This window comes from Schistocerca piceifrons, chromosome 3 (assembly GCF_021461385.2).
Source record: "Schistocerca piceifrons isolate TAMUIC-IGC-003096 chromosome 3, iqSchPice1.1, whole genome shotgun sequence".
In the NCBI taxonomy this organism is placed as follows: domain Eukaryota; kingdom Metazoa; phylum Arthropoda; class Insecta; order Orthoptera; family Acrididae; genus Schistocerca; species Schistocerca piceifrons.
In genome coordinates, this window is record NC_060140.1 from 365,591,217 (window position 1) to 365,610,646 (window position 19,430).

The 19,430-nt window shown below is 43.8% G+C and overlaps 1 protein-coding gene across 4 annotated transcripts in view; it reads right to left on the reverse strand.

Annotated features, from left to right (window-relative positions):
* Positions 1–733: 733 nt before the first annotated feature.
* LOC124788259 overlaps positions 734–19,430 on the reverse strand; it is a 47,979-nt gene continuing 29,282 nt past the window's right edge. For 3 of the 4 annotated variants that reach the window (XM_047255461.1, XM_047255462.1, XM_047255464.1), the window contains exon 2: positions 734–1,222. In XM_047255461.1, coding sequence (XP_047111417.1) covers positions 898–1,222 — 325 coding nt within the window. In that variant the 3' untranslated portion in view covers positions 734–897. Of the gene's footprint in view, positions 1,223–16,915; positions 17,122–19,430 lie in introns of those variants that run through there. The other variant, XM_047255463.1, reaches the window with a different exon arrangement.

Here is a 19,430-nt window from a genome sequence, read left to right on the forward strand (position 1 = left end):
TTCTTCCATAGCACAGCTTCTTCTTGTTCGAATTCCCTACTGTCCACATTCCACTTCCATAAAGACTACACTCCAGACTTCCTAACACTTGAATTTACATTAGTTGTTAACAAATTTCTCTTTTTCAAAAATGCTTGTGTTGCTATACCAAGTCTGCATTTTGTATCTACCCACAATGACCAGCATCAGTTATTTTGCTACCAAAATAACAAAACTCATCCCTACTTTTGGTGCGTCATTTGCTCATCTAATTCCCTCAGCATTGCCTCATTTGTTTTGACTACATTCCATTACCCTGGTGTTACTCTTAGTGATGTTCATTTTATAATCTACTTCCAAAAGACTGTTCATTACACGCAACTGGTCTTCGGCCTCCTTTGCCGACTCTGACAGAATTACCTCATCAGTATACCTAAAAGGTTTTATTCCTAAAAAAGGGATAGTATGAAAACATTTATACACACCCCACCGACAGCTGTTGGAAAATTTCAGCATGATCACGTATAATACGTAGATATGTACAAATAGTGTATCTTTTGTACCTAAAAATATTTTCAAAGACCGAAGCTCAGGGTAAAATAGAAACAGCTCACGTAGCAGATGTCGTTGTGGGTATACACTTCGAGTTTCATACAGCAGGAATCAGCTGTGTGGTACCACTTAGCAAAAATATTCCTGTTAAGATATTTTAACATGGCAGTAACTCAGATGTGTGAAGAGGAATGAGCGAGTATTTCGCTTCAATACAGCACGATTTATTTGCGAGTAAAAAATAAGTTTCTACACAAAGTGAGCAAGACACTTCACTAACAGTATAACGGAAGAGACGCGATTGTGGCTCAGGACGCAAAACGATAAGAGACGGATATGGGGCAGCACGTGGATTGTGCAGTGGGACTATCTGAAGATCTGTCTCCGGCATTTGCCGTCGTGCCCGCGCTGCTGGCCGTACGGGCAGGACTTGAAGCTGGGCATCGAGTTCAGCATGGCCTTAGTCCCGGGCTGGTCGGATGCAGGGGGTGCGCCAGTGGTGGTGGCGGTGGCAGGGGCCACCCGCGAACGCTGCGGCCACCAGCTGAGCGCCGGGCTCTGCTGCCGCCTGCCGAAGAAGAAGCCCGCCTCTGCCGGTGGTGGCAGCACCGTCGTGGCGACCAGCACCAGCAGCAGCAGCGCCAGCGCCGACGCGGGGATGGGCCCACGACTGTAGCTCATGTCGCCCACACTGTCAGACAGAAGACGAGGTTTGTCACAGGATTATCCGTCACTGAAAGACTGCTCCAAAAACCATAAAAGAAATTTAACTTTTTTATGACCAGTTTAGAGGTGATTAACAATTCCCCTTCATTACAAAGAACTAATGTACACTACTGGCCATTAAAATTGCTACACCACGAAGATGACGTGCCAAGGACGCGGAATTAATCCAACAGGAAGAAGATGCTGTGATATGCAAATGATTAACTTTTCAGAGCATTCACACAAGGTTAGCGCCGGTGGCGACACCTACAACATGCTGACATGAGGAAAGTTTCCAACCGATTTCTCATACACAAACAGCAGTTGACCGGCGTTGCCTGGTGAAAAGTTGTTGTGATGCCTCATGCAAGGAGGAAACGCGTAACATCACGTTTCCGACTTTGGTAAAGGTCGGATTGTAGTCTACCGCGATTGCGGTTTATCGTATCGCGACATTGCTGCTCGCGTTGGTCGAGATCCAATGACTGATAGCAGAATATAGAATCGGTGGGTTCAGGAGGGTAATACGGAACGCCGTGCTGGATCCCAACGGCCTCGTATCACTAGCAGCCGAGATGACAGGCATCTTATCCGCATGGCTGTAACGGATAGTGCAGCCACGTCTCGATCCCTGAGTCAACAGATGGGGACGTTTGCAAGACAACAACCATCTGACGAACAGTTCGACGACGTTTGCAGCAGCATGGACTATGAGCTCGGAGACCATGGCTGCGATTACCCTTGATGCTGCATCACAGACGAGCGCCTGCGGTGGTGTACTCAACGACGAACCTGGGTGCGCGAATGGCAAAACTTCTTTTTTCGGATGAAGCCAGGTTCTGTTTACAGCATCATGATGCTCACATCCGTGTTTGGCGACATCGCGGTGAACGCACATTCGAAGCGTGTATTCGTCATCGCCATACTGGCGTATCACGTGGCGTGATGGTATGGGGTGCCATTGGTTACACGTCTCGGTCACCCCTTGTTCGCATTGACGGCACTTTGAACAATGCACGTTACATTTCAGATGTGTTATGACCCGTGGCTCTCCGCCTTCGATCCCTGCGATACCCTACATTTTACCAGGATAATGCACGACCGCATGTTGCAGGTCCTGTGCGGGCCTTTCTAGATACAGAAAATATTCGACTGCTGCCCTGGCCAGCACATTTTCCAGATCTCTTACCAACTGAAAACGTCTGGTCAATGGTGGTCGAGCAACTGCCTTGTCACAATACGCCAGTCACTACTCTCGATGAACTGTGGTATCATGTTGAAGCTGCATGAGCAGCTGTACCTGTACACGCTATTCCAGCTCTGTTTGACTCAATGCCCAGGCGTATCAAGGCCATTATTACGGCCAACGGTGGTTGTTCTGGGTACTGATTTCTCAGGATCTATGCACCCAAATTGCGTGAAAATGTAATCACATGTCAGTTCTAGTATAATATATTTGTCAAATGAATACCCGTTTATCATCTGCATTTCTTCTTGGTGTAGCAGTTTTAATGGTCAGTAGTGTATACATCGTGATTTAGCTGCCCCTACCACTGGGTTTAATGCAACCCGCAACACCTTCAAATACCATGTGCAAAAAATTACTCCCACAATAGAAAATTACCTCTTTGTATCAGATTTAATGTAGTTAAATATTTTACTGGGATGCGTTTTCGGTAGTAGTTGTAGTTGTCGAGTTATTCAACAGTAATGTACAAAAGTTACCTTCAAATGCGTTTTTCTTGAATAAGTAGAAGGCGGCCGGTTTGGCCGAGCGGATCTAGGCGCTTAAGTCTGGAACCGCGCGACCGCTACGGTCGCAGGTTTGAATCCTGCCTCGGGCATGGATGTTTGTGATGTCCTTAGGTTAGTTAGGTTTAATTAGTCCTAAGTTCCAATAGTGCTCAGAGACATTTGAACCATTTTAATAACTCGAAAGCTGTGGCTTCCAGTTGTACTGGTACTTGAATTACGTAACCATTACGGCACCTCACCTCAACCTCTCGATACCAGCAATATTCTACTGTGTTTGTGTAAAGTAGTTAACATATTTCTGAGAAAACATTCAGGTTCGATTTTATTTGATACATCGATATGTTTATATTTCAATGATATTATTCTTATGTGTATTCTTTCTTTTGTCACTATGATCTTTGACGTACCTGTAACTCTGATTTTTTGGCGCGTAAGCGGTTATTAGGGACTCAAGTCTTCGTCGTCACGTTGAAAAGACGCAAATTGTAGTCAGTTTATGAAATGCGAACTTTAACATTGAGGAAGATATTTTCAAGTATCTTTTATATTCTGAAGTGATGTTTTGTGAGTTACGTGATATTGCAACAAAAGTAACAAAAAAGAAGTGTAACTTCAATTCGGAGTGCTGATTACTTTTTTTTTTACATCACCATTGTGCTAACTTGCAAAAGTTTACTCTTCAAGAATGGTTTGTGTAGCGCATCTATAAAACTTTTGAATATCGTAGAATAACACTTAGGCTTCTTTGCACCACTTATATTTTCGACGATTGAGCCATGAGTTCACAACGAGACCAGCGTGGGAAACACGAAAAGATGAGTGCCTAGTTTATCCATTATTTCATGAAATGACTTTTTTAACTGTGCTCTAATGACACCTGCCACATAATATAACGTTGTTTTTGCCCGAAAATGCAATATTTAGTAGCGTGAGCAACACTACAATCATAATTAATTTTTGACCTTTGTTGTGATAGGGTTGTTAGACAGTGAAAACATATAGCAGTATAAAATTTAGTCACATTAAATTTCCTACAAAGGTCCCGTTAATTACTTTTATATGACTAATAGTTTCCACGTAGCGAGCGAGAAAATCTTGCGAGTGGTATTTGGAGGCGTTGTGGGCTGCATAAGAACCAGTTGTAGTGGCAGCTGAACCACGCAGTACAAAAACAAGTCGTTGTTTCACTTTGTTACCAAAATTCTCCACAAGTTCAAATATGGCTCTGAGCACTATGGGACTTAACATCTGTGGTCATCAGTCCCCTAGAACTTAGAACTACTTAAACCTAACTAACCTAAGGACATCACACACATCCATGCCCGAGGCAGAATTCGAACCTGCGACCGTAGCGGACACGCGGTTCCAAACTGAAGCGCCTAGAACCGCACGGCCACACCGGCCGGCTCTCCACAAGTGGTTGACCAATTTACTTCACATTTTTATAGCATACTCTAATGAACGTTTTGACAGATATATCCCACGATTTCTTAAATATGTGTAATATAAAAACATATGTGATATACAAAAAGAAAACGTTGTTACCAAAAATCTTGAGAAGCACTTTTCCGATTTACATCAAATTTTTGCACCATTCTCTAACAAACATTTGGATGAACTTTTAATATACATAATACGGGGTGATCTATTGATAGTGACCGGTCCAAATATCTCACTAAATAAGCATCAAACGAAAAAACTACAAAAAACGATACTCGTCTGTCTTGAAGGGGGAAACCAGATAGCGCTATGGTGCTGCCATAGGTCAAATGTATATCAACTGCGTTTTTTAAAAATAGGAACCCCCATTTTTCATTACATATTCGTGTAGTACGTAAAGAAATATGAATGTTTTAGTTAGACAACTACTTTCGCTTTGTGATAGATGGCGCTGTAATAGTCACAAACATATGGCTCACAATTTTAGGCGAACAGTTGGTAACAGGTAAGTTTTTTACGTTAAAATACAAAAGGTAGGTAAGTTTGAACATTTTATTTCGGTTGTTCCAATGTCATACATGTACCTTTGTGAGAAGGCATGCTGTTACAGCGTGATTACCTGTAAATACCACATTAATGCAATAAATGCTCAAAATTATGTCCGTCAACCTCAATGCATTTGGCAATACGTGTAACGACATTCCTCTCAACAGCGAGTAGTTCGCCTTCCGTAATGTTCGGGCCGGCCGCGGTGGTCTCGCGGTTAAGGCGCTCAGTTCGGAACCGCGCGACTGCTACGGTCGCAGGTTCGAATCCTGCCTCGGGCATGGATGTGTGTGATGTTCTTAGGTTAGTCAGGTTTCAGTAGTTCTAAGTTCTAGGGGACTGATGACCTCAGAAGTTAAGTCCCATAGTGCTCAGAGCCATTTGAACCATTTTTTTCGTAATGTTCGGAAATGCATTGACAATGCGCTGACGCATATTGTCAGGCGTCGTTGGTGGATCACGATAGCAAATATCCTTCAACTTTCCCCACAGAAAGAAATCCGGGGACGACAGATCCGGTGAACGTGCGGGCCACGTTATGGTGCTTCGACGACCAATCCACCTTTCATGAAATATGCTGTTCAATACCGCTTCAACCACACGCGAGCTATGCGCCGGACATCCATCATGCTGGAAGTACATCGCCATTCTGTCGTGCAGTGACACATCTTGTAGTAACATCGGTAGAACATTACGTAGGAAATCAGCATACATTGCACCATTTAGATTGCCTCCCATAATGCCGCGCCATACATTGACCCTCAAGGTCGCTGATGTTCCACTTCTCGCAGCCATAGTGGATTTTCCGTTGCCCATTAGTGCATATTATGCCGGTTTACGTTACCGCTGTTGGTGAATGACTCTTCATCGCTAAATAGAATGCGTGCAATAAATATGTCATCGTCACGTAATTTCTCTTGTGCCCAGTGGCAGAATTATACATGACGTTCAAAGTCGTCGCCATGCAATTCCTGGTGCATAGAAATATAGTACGGTTGCAATTGATGTTGATGTAGCATTCTCAACACCGACGTTTCCGAGATTCCCGCCGGCCGAAGTGGCCGTGCGGTTAAAGGCACTGCAGTCTGGAACCGCAAGACCGCTACGGTCGCAGGTTCGAATCCTGCCTCGGGCGTGGATGTTTGTGATGTCTTTAGGTTAGTTAGGTTTAACTAGTTCTAAGTTCTAGGGGACTAATGACCTCAGAAGTTGAGTCCCATAGTGCTCAGAGCCATTTGAACCATTTGAACCGAGATTCCCGATTCTCGCGCAGTTTGTCTGTTACTGATTTGCGGATTAGCCGCAACATCAGCTAAAACACCAACTTGGGCATCATCATTTGTTGTAGGTCGTGGCTGACGTTTCACATGTGGCTGAATACTTCCTGTTTCCTTAAATAACGTAACTATCCGGCAAAAGGTCCGGACACTTGGATGATGTCGTCCAGGATACCGAGCAGCCCGTTGGGCATTTTGATCATAATAGCGATACATCAACACGATATCTACCTTTTGCGCAATTGGTAAACGGTCCATTTTAACACGGGTAATGTATCACGAAGCAAATACCGTCCGCACTGGGGGAATGTTACGTGATACCACGTACTTATACGTTTGTGAGTATTACAGCGCCATCTATCACAAAGCGAAAATAGTGGTCCAACTGAAAGATTCATATTTCTTTACGTACTACACGAATATGTAATAAAAAATGGGGGTTCCTATTTTTAAAAAAAACGCAGTTGATATCCGTTTGACCTACGGCAGCGCCATCTAGCGGGTCAACCATAGCACCATCTAGTTTCCCCCTTCAGGCTAGACAAGTTTCGTTCTTTGTAGTTTTTTCGTTTGACGCTTATGTCGTGAGATATTTGGCCCGGTCACGATCAATGGACCACCCTGTATATACGTTGATCAGCTAGATCATTATGACCACCTAACTAATAGCCGGTATTTACACCTTTAGCACAGATAGCAGCTGCGTCACGTCGCGCCGTGGAAGCAAAAGGCCTATGTAGGTTGCTGGTGGAAGTTGGCACCACATCTGCACACACGTTACGTAATTCCCGTTAATTCCGGGAAGGAGGGCGATGAGCTCTGATGCCACGTTCCGTCACATTCCAAACGAGTTCGATTAGGTTCAGATCTCGCCACTATGTTCCTCGAACAACTTGATTACTCTCCTGGCCTTGTAGCATGGCACTTTATCTTGTTGAAGAATACCACTTCCGACGGAAAACATAATCGTCATAAAGGGGCATACATTGTCTGCAACCACTCCTTGGCTGTCATGGTGCCTTGCCTTGCACGAGCTCCACTGGACCCATGGGCGCCCACATGAATGTTCCCCAGACCATTATGGAGCCGCCTACAATATAGGAGTCAAAGAGCTGTTTCCCTGGAAGACGACGGATTCGTGCTCTCCCATCACCATAATGAAGAAGGTATCTGGAGTCATGAGACCAAGCAACTCTCTGCCACTGCGCCGACGTCCAGTACCGATGGCCACGTGTCCATTTCAGTCGTAGTTGCCGATGTCGTGGTGTTAACATTGGCACATGTATGGGTCGTCGGCTACGGAGGCCCATCGCTACGTGTTTTCGGTGCACAGTGTGTTCAGGCACACCTGTACTCTGGTCAGGATTAAAGTCAGATATCAGTTCCGCCACAGTTCGACACCTGTCCTGTTTCACCAGCCTGCCCAGCCTACGACGCCTGAAATTTGTAATGAGGTGTGGCTGCCCAACGCCACGACGTCACACGACGTCTCGAAGTTGTTTCACCTTGGTTTCGCCACGTGCTGAACAGACTAACCACAGCACTGCTCAAACACCTTTTTATCAAAGTCGTACAGTTTCCGAAATGCTCGTGTTGATCCTCCAGGCCATCATAATCTACCATCGATCACACTAAGATAGATTGCCCTCCTTTCCTGTTCTACACAAGGACAGCAGGCTGACTCAAAATGGTTCCAAGCACTATGGGACTTAGCATCTGAAGTCATCAGTCCCCTAGAACTTAGAACTACTTAACTTACCTAAGGACATTGTGGTGTCACCGCCAGACACCACACTTGCTAGGTGGTAGCTTAAATCGGCCGCGGTCCATTTAGTACATGTCGGACCCGCGTGTCGCCACTGTGTGATCGCAGACCGAGCGCCACCACAAGGCAGGTCTCGAGAGACGGACTAGCACTCGCCCCAGTTGTACGGGCGACATTGCTAGCGACAATACGGACGAAGCCTTCCTCTCATTTGCCGAGAGACAGTTAGAATAGCCTTCTGCTAAGTCCATGGCTACTACCTAGCAAGGCGCCATTAGCCTTACATAGTTTGAGAGTTATCGTATAAATGTCTCAAGATGAACGTTGTAAACCAACAAAGAATTAAAGTTAAGTATAAAGCAGCTACGTACTTTTCTTGCTACCATTCAATAGTTATCCTGTTCCAGACTTCACGCCAGTCGGCGTGTGTGTACGCGTGCCTTTCTTTCGGCTACCTGTCACTGTGCACTGTGGACTGGCTGCCTTAGCAGTCCACATCAGACATCATACACACCCATGCCCGAGACAGGATTCGAACCTGCGACCGTAGCGGTCGCGCGGTTCCAGACTGAAGCGCCTAGAACCGCTCGGCCACTGCGGCCGGCCAGCACGCTGACTGATACTACATGCACCTCGTCTGACTAGCATTCATTCCTCGCCAGGTGAAGCTGCTGTCGCCTAGACGGATTTATATCGATAGTAGGTTGGCGGTAATAAAGTTCTGGCTAATCAATGTAAATATACATGTCACATACAGAGTGAAAATGTTGTTGCAAAAATCTCGAAAAGTTCGTGACCGATTTACTTAAAATTACTTGAACGATTTATTTCAAATTTTTGCGCAATATTCTAATGAACGTTCAGTCGGACATAGGCTATACATATATGTTTAAATACGTCTACTTCATAAATGTATATGTAATAATATATAAATGGGAAATGGTGTTCCTAAAAACCTCGAAAAGTTCTTGATGAACATTCGAACAGACATAGGCTATACATTTTTAAATTAATATAACACATAAATATACACTCAAAGACACAAAAGAGGACGCACCACGGAGGAATTATCCGAATGGGACGGGAATCGGTAGATGTGATGTAAATGTACAGACTATCAAATGATTACAATTTCATAAAAATTGGATGATTTATTCAAGAAAAAGAGTTGACAAATGGAGCAAGTGAAAAATGCAGTGGTCCACTTCTGGCCCTTATGCAAGCTGTTATTCGGCTTGACATAGGACTGACAGAGTTGTTGGATGTTCTCCTGAGCGATATCGTACCAAATTCTGTTCAGATGGTGCCTTAGATCTTCAAAATGCCGAGCTCCAAACGTTCTCAGTTGAGGAGAGATCCGGTGACCTTGCTGGCCAAGGTAGGATTTCGCAAGCAGGAAGACTAGCAGTAGATGCTTTCACCGTGTGTGTAAGCCCAGGGTGTCCTGTCATGAAGTGCAACAAAACGGGGCGTAGAACATCGTCGACTTACCGCTGTACTGTCAAGGTGCAGCGGATGATAACCAAAGGAGTCTGCTAGAGAAATGAAACTGGACTGCAGACCATCACTCTTGGTTGTCGGGCCCTATGGCGAGTGACAATCAATTTGGTGCTCCACCGTTGTCCACGGCGTCTCCAGTCACGTCTCCGCTGGACATCGGGGCTCATTCAGAAGCGGGACTCATCACAGACGACAGTTCTACTCCATTCCACGTGATTCTAGGCCGAAGGCATGTCTGAAGACGCCCCAGACACCAGTGGGATACCAATCCCACCGCCCGACAACCGTTCCTGATGGTCTCGGGTGTCATTTTATTTCATACCAGACTCCTTCGGTTGTCAACCGCGGCACCTTTACTACCTAGCGATACGTCGACGATGTTCTACGCTCCGTCTCATTGCCGCTATAAAATGGCGCACTGCGTCTTCACTTTATCACTGGGCTGTGCCACTTTGTTTTGGCCTCTCTAGTGGCGTGGTACAGTACTGTGTCGTGGGGACTTTAATCTTCTTCTTTTGCTTGTGCCTTTGTCCCACAATGACGCAGGGTCGGCATGGTTAATCAGATTTGGCAAGGTTAAATGAAGCGGTGTCCGGATGCCCTTCCTGCCCCCACCCCGTACCCCCTGGGACGGAATTTGGGTACCCTAACTGTCGGTGTATAGTGTAATACATGAAATAGTGCGAATGTGGTCAGATGTCTGCGAGCCGTGGAACTGAAGCGGGACGTGGGGACCAGCCTGGTAGTCACCTAGTGGGATGTGGAAAACCGCCTAAAAACCACATCCAGGCTGACCAGCATACCCGCCTCCGTCGTTAAGCCGCCAGGTGGATTCGATCCGGGGCTGGCGCCCCTAGCCAAGAAGCAGTGCTCTCGGCTAACCTGGCAGGTCGTGGGGACTTCAGTGTGTACCAGGAATGCAGACATGTGGCTACAAATAAATAAAAAATTAATTATGTAACTTTCTTTAATTGAAGCATAATTAAACCTGCATGACTACCTCTTGGAGATCTTTTTTAACTGCAGTGCTGCAAAAGGCAGTTTGTGCAAAATGGTATCAAGCATGAGGTTGTAATATTAATGTCCATCAGATCGAAACCGGTCACAAGGAAATAAGTATAGTTTCCCAACAAGTGGTGAAGTGTGGTAAGATAGAATCCAGTGGTTCCAGCGAGGGGAGACACATGACGTTTCACTCTCCAAAACGTTGTCTATACTACTGGAAAGAAAACAGTATTTTTTTAAATGCTGTTTAACAATTTGTTGTTATAAAAGATGTCGAGGTTGAATTGTTATAATAGCCGAATATAGCTAGTTGTATTGCTGCAACCACCAAATTCAGCTGTGATCTAAATCGGTGTGCAGTCTGTAATCAAGGAACAAATTTAGCAAAAAGTAGTAACTACGAAAATGAAATCAGAGATTGGTGTCCGTTATAAATAAAAATAAAAGTAGTGACAGTCGTCCGATGTGTTGAATGAAGATAAAGAAGCTGCAGTGTGAAAGAGTCATTTTGAAAACAAGCCATGTGTATGTAATATCCTTTCTTCCATTGGTGATAGACCCACAAGGTATGCAGGAGAACTTAAGCACAGTTTGGATAATAGGAGCGATGTATTGGCAGAAATAAGCCATAAGGGCGCATTGTTACTTGTACCAGGATATCTCACTCAGACGACAAAGCCGGCCGGAGTAGCCGAGCGGTTCTAGGCGCTACAGTCTGGAACCGCGCGACCGCTACGGTCGTAGGTTCGAATCCTGCCTCGGGCGTGGATGTCTGTGATGTCCTTAGGTTGGTTAGGTTTAAGTAGTTCTAAGTTCTAGGGGACTGATGACCTCAGCAGTTAAGTCCCATAGTGCTTAGAGCCATTTTTTCAGACGACAAAGAAACAGAGAAAAAGTCGGTAAGAGCATTACACGCGGAAATCAAGGTTCTAGGTTCGAGTCCCGATCCAACACACATTTTTGTATAAGGTTCTTTCAGAAAAATAGCAACGCTTGTCTAGGGAATTAGAGTCCCTGGTTACCGCCGTCAGAGCCTTGGGTTTGATTGCCGCCAACGACAAATTATTTTTCGGATGTGGAGACACGAAGGGGAACAACTCGAGTCAATAATCAGCGAGTGTGACACACTAAATATCACAGTGTTCTAAAGTCTAAAGGCTTCTATCAGACTGGGAGACAAATTTACAATTTACAATTCATCCAGGAATTTTTCTGATTCCTCACGATGAGCAATAAGCATACCTCTACCAGAATAGCCATTAGTTACTCTCATAGCAAGTTGTTAAGTGATGTTCTATTTAAGATCCCAGCGTATGCATCTCTAAAAGGAAATGAAAAGAAACGTCACCCCTTAAACGTGAACGCTATTTTCATCGTGCATTCATTATTAATCCGAAATAATTTGTAGCGTTTTACAGACATTAATGACATTAGAGTCGAACCGTACCAGAAAGGTCATTCGTGCTTCCCTTTTTAGAAAAATCTATCTTTTCTAGTTTAGTCTTCCATTCCGCCCTGCCTAACGCCTCGTCTTGACATGTAAGAAATACCTTATTACGTTTATTATTGAAGCGTAAAAGATTCGTTTCAATTTACGCTCCACTGCTCAGTTCGTGGAAAATGCACTGGGAGTAACCTTCGCGGTTTGCCCTTGACTTCTCGACAGCTGGCTTCCGCGTGACTTGGCTTCCGGTCGCCCGAGCGCTTGCCGAGACGGCAACCTACGTAGGCTTTCCATCACTCATGTTTCCGCAAAACTTTCTCCGAACATAATTTCAGCGTAATAGTCTGAACTTTCCCAGTCAGCGTCACTATATTGTCCCTACTCGTGTTTCTTGTATTCATGATCTTTACATCATCGCAAGATCCAGCTTATTATTCAGATTTGTGCCATCGAACCGGTCTTGTGTATGAAAGGTACTACTGCCTAATATGAGATTTACACTACTGGACATTAAAATTGCTACCCCACGAAGACGACGCGCTACAGACGTGAAATTTAACCAACAGGAAGAACATGCTGTGATATGCAAATGATTAGCTATTCAGAGCATTCACACAAGGTTGGCGCCGGTGGCGACACCTACAACGTGCTGATAGTTCAAATGGCTCTGAGCACTAGGTCATCAGTCCACTAGAACTCAGAACAACTTAAACCTAACTAACCTAACGACATGACACACATCCATGTCCGACGCAGGATTCGAACCTGCGACCGTAGCGGTCGCGCGGTTCCAGACTGTAGCGCCTAGAACCGCTCGGTCACAACGGCCGGCCAACGTGCTACCATGAGGAAAGTTTCCAACCGATTTCTCATACAAAACAGCAGGTCACCGGCGTTGCCTGGTGAAACGTTGTTGTGATGCCTCGTGTAAGGAGGAGAAATGCGTACCATCACGTTTCAGACTTTGATAAAGGTCGGATTGTAGCCTGATTGCGGTTTATCATATCGCGACATTGCTGCTCGCGTTGGTCGAGATCCAATGACTGATAACAGAATATGGAGTCGGTGGGTTCAGGAGGGTAATACGGAACGCCGTGCTGGATGCCAACTGCCTCGAATCACTAGCAGCCGAGATGACAGGCATCTTATCCGCATGGCTGTAACGGATCGTGCAGCCACGTCTCGATCCCTGAGTCAACAGATGGGGACGTTAGCAAGACATCTGCACGAAGAGTTCGACGACGTTTGCAGCAGCATGGACTATCAGCTCGGAGACCATGGCTGCGGTTACCCTTGACGCTGCATCACAGACAGGAGAGCCTGCGATGGTGTACTCAACGACGAATCTGGGTGCACGAATGGCCAAACGTCATTTTTTCGGATGAATCCAGGTTCTATTTACAGCATCATGATGGTCACATCCGTGTTTGGCGACATCGCGGTGAACGCACATTGAAAGCGTGTATTCGTCATCGCCATACTGGCGTATGACCCGGCGTGATGGTATGGGGTGCCATTGGTTACACGTCTCGGTCACCTCTTGTTCTCATTGACGGCACTTTGAACAGTGGATGTTACATTTCAGATATGTTACGACCCGTGGCTCTCCCCCTTCGATCCCTGCGAAACCCTACATTTTACCAGGATAATGCACGACCGTATGTTGCAATTCCTGTACGGGCCTTTCTGGATACAGAAAATGTTCGACTGCTGCCCTGGCCAGCACATTCTCCAGATCGCTCACCAATTGAAAACGTCTGGTCAATGGTGGTCGAGCAACTGCCTCGTCACAATACGCCAGTCACTACTCTTGATGAACTGTGGTATCGTGTTGAAGCTGCATGGGCAGCTGTACCTGTACATGCCATCCAAGCTCTGTTTGACTCAATGCCCAGGCGTATCAAGGCCGTTATTACGGCAAGAGGTGGTTGTTCTGGGTACTTATTTCTCAGAAGGTATGCACCCAAATTACGCGAAAATGTGTTCACATGTCAGTTCTAGTATAATATATTTGTCCAATGAATACCCGTTTATCATCTGCATTTCTTCTTGGTGTAGCAATTTTAATGGCCACTAGTGTAGTTTGTTTTACTTTTGGACTCAGTCAGTTAAGACCTTCCAGAGGGTTTGCTACGTCTAATGCTAGACTGGATTATTTATCAGGTGTGGCCAAATGTCTTTAAGAATCATCTGTTCTGCTGACAAGGTAGCAGGTTTTCGTTGAATGTGTCATTTTCTACCAAACACGAGATCTAAATGAGAATTCCTCGGCTTGCAACCGTTGGTCGTCTTTTAATCTGACACGTTTGGCAATGGCCGTGTGACCCTCTGCCATACATTCGCCGTTGCCAACATCTACTGTCACACACGGTGGCAGGATCATTCTGACGTGACCTGGACTCTCTTGTGAATTTAGAAATGAAGAGGCGAAAGAGAGGGCTGGTGTTTCAGATAACACTGCTACAGCAGATCACAACACCTAGGTTTAAGTCGTATGAGCACTCGTTAAAGACGAAACCAACGAGTAAATCTAGAAAGGGAAGCTGAAGAGCTCAGCGCGGAGGAAGAACAAGAACACGCTACGCGGGCATCATAAAGATGGACATTGCAGGAAGAGAATGGGCATTGGACGATGTCGTGAAGAGATAATAATAATAACAATAATAATTTCTTCCGGCTCAAGTGGCTGGTGTAACCCATTAAATTGGATATCTGCGACTTCTATGCCCGTAACCTGCCCAAGTAATCGTACCGGGAAAAGGGGAACTACATTTTACGTAGAATCCGAACCACGTCTCATTCCTGGCAAATGTTCCCAGCATTGAGAAGTGAAGATTAAATTAAATACATAGTGAACAAATCCGTGGTCCGAACGGGACTCGATTCTCCGACTTTTCCGTTTGCGTGTATGGGCTTCGCCGCTAGGCCTCATAGGAAGTTATGAAATAGGAATATACACAGAAACCGGGAAACTGCAGTTGTTAAATGGTGATGATGATGATAATGACGACATCTGCGTATTTTTTAATTTAGTCGCTAATTCACCCAACCTAGTCGAGGTGGTATCAGTAATTTTTTTTTTTCAGAACACCTATAAACCGTATTCTGTTAATGCGAAGAGTGTTTTTTCTGCATATCTGTACCTTATTATGATTAAACGATAAGCTGTGAATTTGTGGCAGAAGAGTACTATTTTATGAAGTGATTACGCCGAAGTTACTACATTGTAGACTCTTTCAATAATACTGATTTTTGTCCACAAACAGACCGATCTGATTTCGAGACTACGATCAACGAAAACACACCTTTTATTATGCCGACAGACTTGATCATTACGACGCGAAAGAACGATCAAGAAAGCAGGATTAATGTTTTCGTTACTGCAACCTGAGTTGACCGAGGCCTCAAAGCTAAATACGACAACGGAGAGCAGTGTTACAGAGAACATCATTTCGCCAATGAAATTTCAACCTAACATCTCTAACCTGACACCCTGTGGGCTGATATCCAACAATATAAATACATGCTTCATATAACAGATAGATACTGGAAAGTTGTGTCAGCTTATGTTTCGCCTTAACAAATGTGGTATTCTTAATGAGTGGAACAGCATTTACCAAACAGATTTTATACATCTTATTTTCAATATCAAATAGATCAGTAGAATGAAAATAGAATTCCCATAACTGTAAATAGAGGTGTATCTATTGTTTTGAGCGGCCAGCGTAGAACAAATCGATATGTTTGCAGCAGTTTGTTTAGCATGAACGTATTAGTAAGGTCCTTCGAGTACTTTACTATACCAAATTCACAATACTCATTAAGAAGAGAATATAGTCACATCCATCCCCCAATGGTTGCGTGATGATCAGCATAATCCACTTGATTCAGTACACGCACCTGCGAATACATGACACAAACAAGAACAATGAGGTTCTTTCTGAAATCATCTACTTAGGCTCACCACACTTTTTATAGTTGGTCATCAGGTTTCATTTCGGTACACTAAACATCTTGATGTAAAAACGTACAGACCTTAAGTCGTGTGCACTTAAAGGTAACTTCAGCATTAGAAGCATAAGTCTTTATGAAGTACGTGACATAACGCTTCTATAGTATTTTATTTGAAAATAATAATTTTCAGACTGATGCGGGTAACATAAAAAATTACTGTGATCTTGACTGAGTTGATTTCAATAAAGGTATTTGTGATCATTGTCCCAAAGGCGTTACTGGGCCTCTGAGAGAAGAACTCAGTAAATGAAAGAGAATCGTTTAATTACTGCAAACACCAAGCTCTGGTAAGAATAACAAGTTTCAAATTTGCCTCCGCATCCTTGTTCAACTTTCTGTTGAAGTTAATTCTTTCGACCCTAAAACTTTTCGATCGGCATGGAGGAGATTCGCCGAAGGTAAAAATATTTTGCAACAAAACACCCCTACCACTAAAGTTTCCAGCCATTTATTTGAAATTTATTTCCATTGTAAATCAGGATTACTCCATTCAAACATGTTGGAAACTGGTCTTCTTTCCTGGAGGCTAAATTCCTTTCAATGTACGCTCAGTCTCAACACTACGTAGAGAGTAGACATCCCTGTTTGCAGTTGTGAATAAGTAGACAAAAGGATATTGTTCATGGTGTGTGACTCATTCCATCACAATTTTCACTGGCGGAGTCACTAAAAAAAAGGTATTTCACATGCCTGTATGCGCAACTGCACGAAACATCAGGTATAGTACTGTCGGAACTTACGATAATTAGAAACAAGCCAATTCGTATGTTGCACACAGCTTTAAATCTAATTCTACACTGACTAGAGCTTCGCGATATCATTTCACTAGAAGACAGACATTTATCATGGATAGGATGAAATTTAGCACCTCTGTCTTTTCTGTTTTCTGAATAGCAAAGAACTACTGTGATCTTACTACGTAGGTGTGCTTACCGTTACAGTTGCGAACAGATGTAGTATACTGCACTGACGGACTGGATGGTTGCCCTACAGAAAACAATATCTCTGGGTCGAATGGTCGCCTTTTATAGGGGTTGCCCACATCCAGGCAGAAAATCCAGGCTCAGTGCAACTGACTAACGGTGAATCAAATGTTCCCAGAATGGCCAGCGGTGACACAAGCAAGGTGCCGCTGACCTTCAGAGTTTTATGTGGGGATTGGACACGTGTGAGATGCAGGCGGCTCAGTATCGCGGTCTTCGCAGCTTTCGGCGCTCGACTATCGTTTCGGTTATCTTCTTCCGCGCGGTAATTGTGTGACGGAAGCCAACGTAAACTTCCGCTCTGCAATTAGCTGGCAGCTACCGAAATTAATCTCGTATTTCGGTATCACAGAAGGAGCTGAGGGAAGATAATGTGTGCACCGCAGGCACGTACAAATATGTTTGACTACGCATCTGTGGTATAACATAAATAAAGTACAGACGGAGATTCAGAAGATTATAGAATAAGAAGGAAACATTATAAACGCTAGTCAGAGTAGAATGGTCTCCTTATTGGTCTTCCAGATTTGTCTTCCGTGATCTGTACAGACCACTTACAGAGAGGGCTAGGACGGTACCTTAGAAAAGCTACAACTCATTTATTGCGTTATTCTTGTCCATTCCGAGATAGAGCATCGTTTGTTGCTGACCTCGCTGCTGACAGGAAGCAGTATCTTAGTTTCCTTTTAAAGTTAACAACGACAGACGCGTACAAACCACTGCGAAAATAAATCGACGATAGCTTACGAAAGGTTATATTCAAATATATTTAGTGAAGGTGGTGCCTGGAGTTCGTAAACATTTAAGAACGACGTAGGTCAATTGCCAAGAGTTGCTAATACTAATTAATACATCTTTATCCACAACCGGCTTTAGCTAATCAGGTGTCTTAGTCAATTACAACAGCTTACACGACCATGTTAAAACTGTGGCAGTGACGGAGGATGTATTTTAGATCATCTGATGTCATGGTTTTAATATTGCTTTGTAAGCTGTTGACACTGTTGAGTGGAATATGCTTTCTGAAATGCTGAGTATAGCAGAGGGGTAAACTATAGGGAGCGTAATGCTATTTACAACTTGTATAAAAACCAAATGGCAGTTATAAGAGTATAGGGGCACGAAAGGGGAGCGGTGTTTGAGAAGAAGTGAGACAGGGTTATAATCTGTCACCGATGTTATGCAATCTATAGATTAAGGAGTAAAGGAATCCAGCGAAAAATGTAGAGCGGGAATTAAAGTTCAGGGAGAAGAAATAAAAACTTTTAGATTTGCCAATGACGTGGTAATTCTGTCGGCTACAGCAAAGGACTTGGAAGAACAGTTGAGCTGAATGGACAGCGTCTTGGAAGGAGTTTGTAAAATGAATACCAACAAAATCAAAACAAGAATAATGGAATGTAGGCGAATTAAATCAAGTGATGCAAATTAGATTAGGAAACGAGACAAAGTAAGCGATGAGTTTAGTTATTTGGCCAGCAAAATAACTGATGATTACCGAATTAGTGAGGATATAGAATGTAGAATGCAATGGCAAGAAAAAGGTTTCTAAAGAAGAGAAATTTGTTAATATTGAATACATATTTAAGAGCTTAGAAGACTTTTCTCAAAGTATTTGTATGAAGTGTAGCCATGTATGGTAGTGAAACATGGACGATAAGCAGTTTAGGCAAGAAAAGAATAGAAACTTTTGAAATGTTGTGCTACAGAAGAATGCTGAAGATTAGATGAGTAAATCACGTAACGAATGAGGAGGTACTGAGGAGAGAAAAGAAATATTTGGAAAACTTGACTAGAGGATGGTTTCGGTTGATAGGACACATTCTGAGACATCAACAAGTTAGTATTGGAGGGAAGTGTGTGAGGTAGGGATGTAAAAATTGTAGAGGAAGACCAGGAGATAAATACAGTAAGCAGATTGAGAAGGACGTAAGATGCAGCAGTTATTCTGAGATGAAGAAGCTTGCACAGGATGGAGAGCTGCTGCAAACCAGCCTTCGGACTGAAGATCACCACAACAACAACAACAAGCTGTTGTAAATGGCGTCCAGGTACCTGATGACTATTAGAAGACCGGAACCAGTTGTGAATAAAGAGGTTTGTACTAGAAGCTCTTGGCGACTGAAATGCGCCGTTTTTTTTTTTTTTTTTTTTTTTTTTTTTAATGGACGTTTGATACCACATTAAAGACACTGAAACGTATTAGCAAGATAATTTCACAAATATATGTGAAATTTAGATGAATATCACGGTAGCTGTGCCTAGGAAACCTCACTGAAATGAAAGACCCGATATACGAATGGGATAATATATCGAAGAAAATTCATATCGTGGTCTTACAATCATGCGTATGACCAACACGGTTCGAAATATTAAATAATGTCCTCTCTGTGGGTGAATATTCGTTCAAGATAAAATTTAAAGAACATCGCACATGCCATCATCGTAATCTCATTTATTCGACA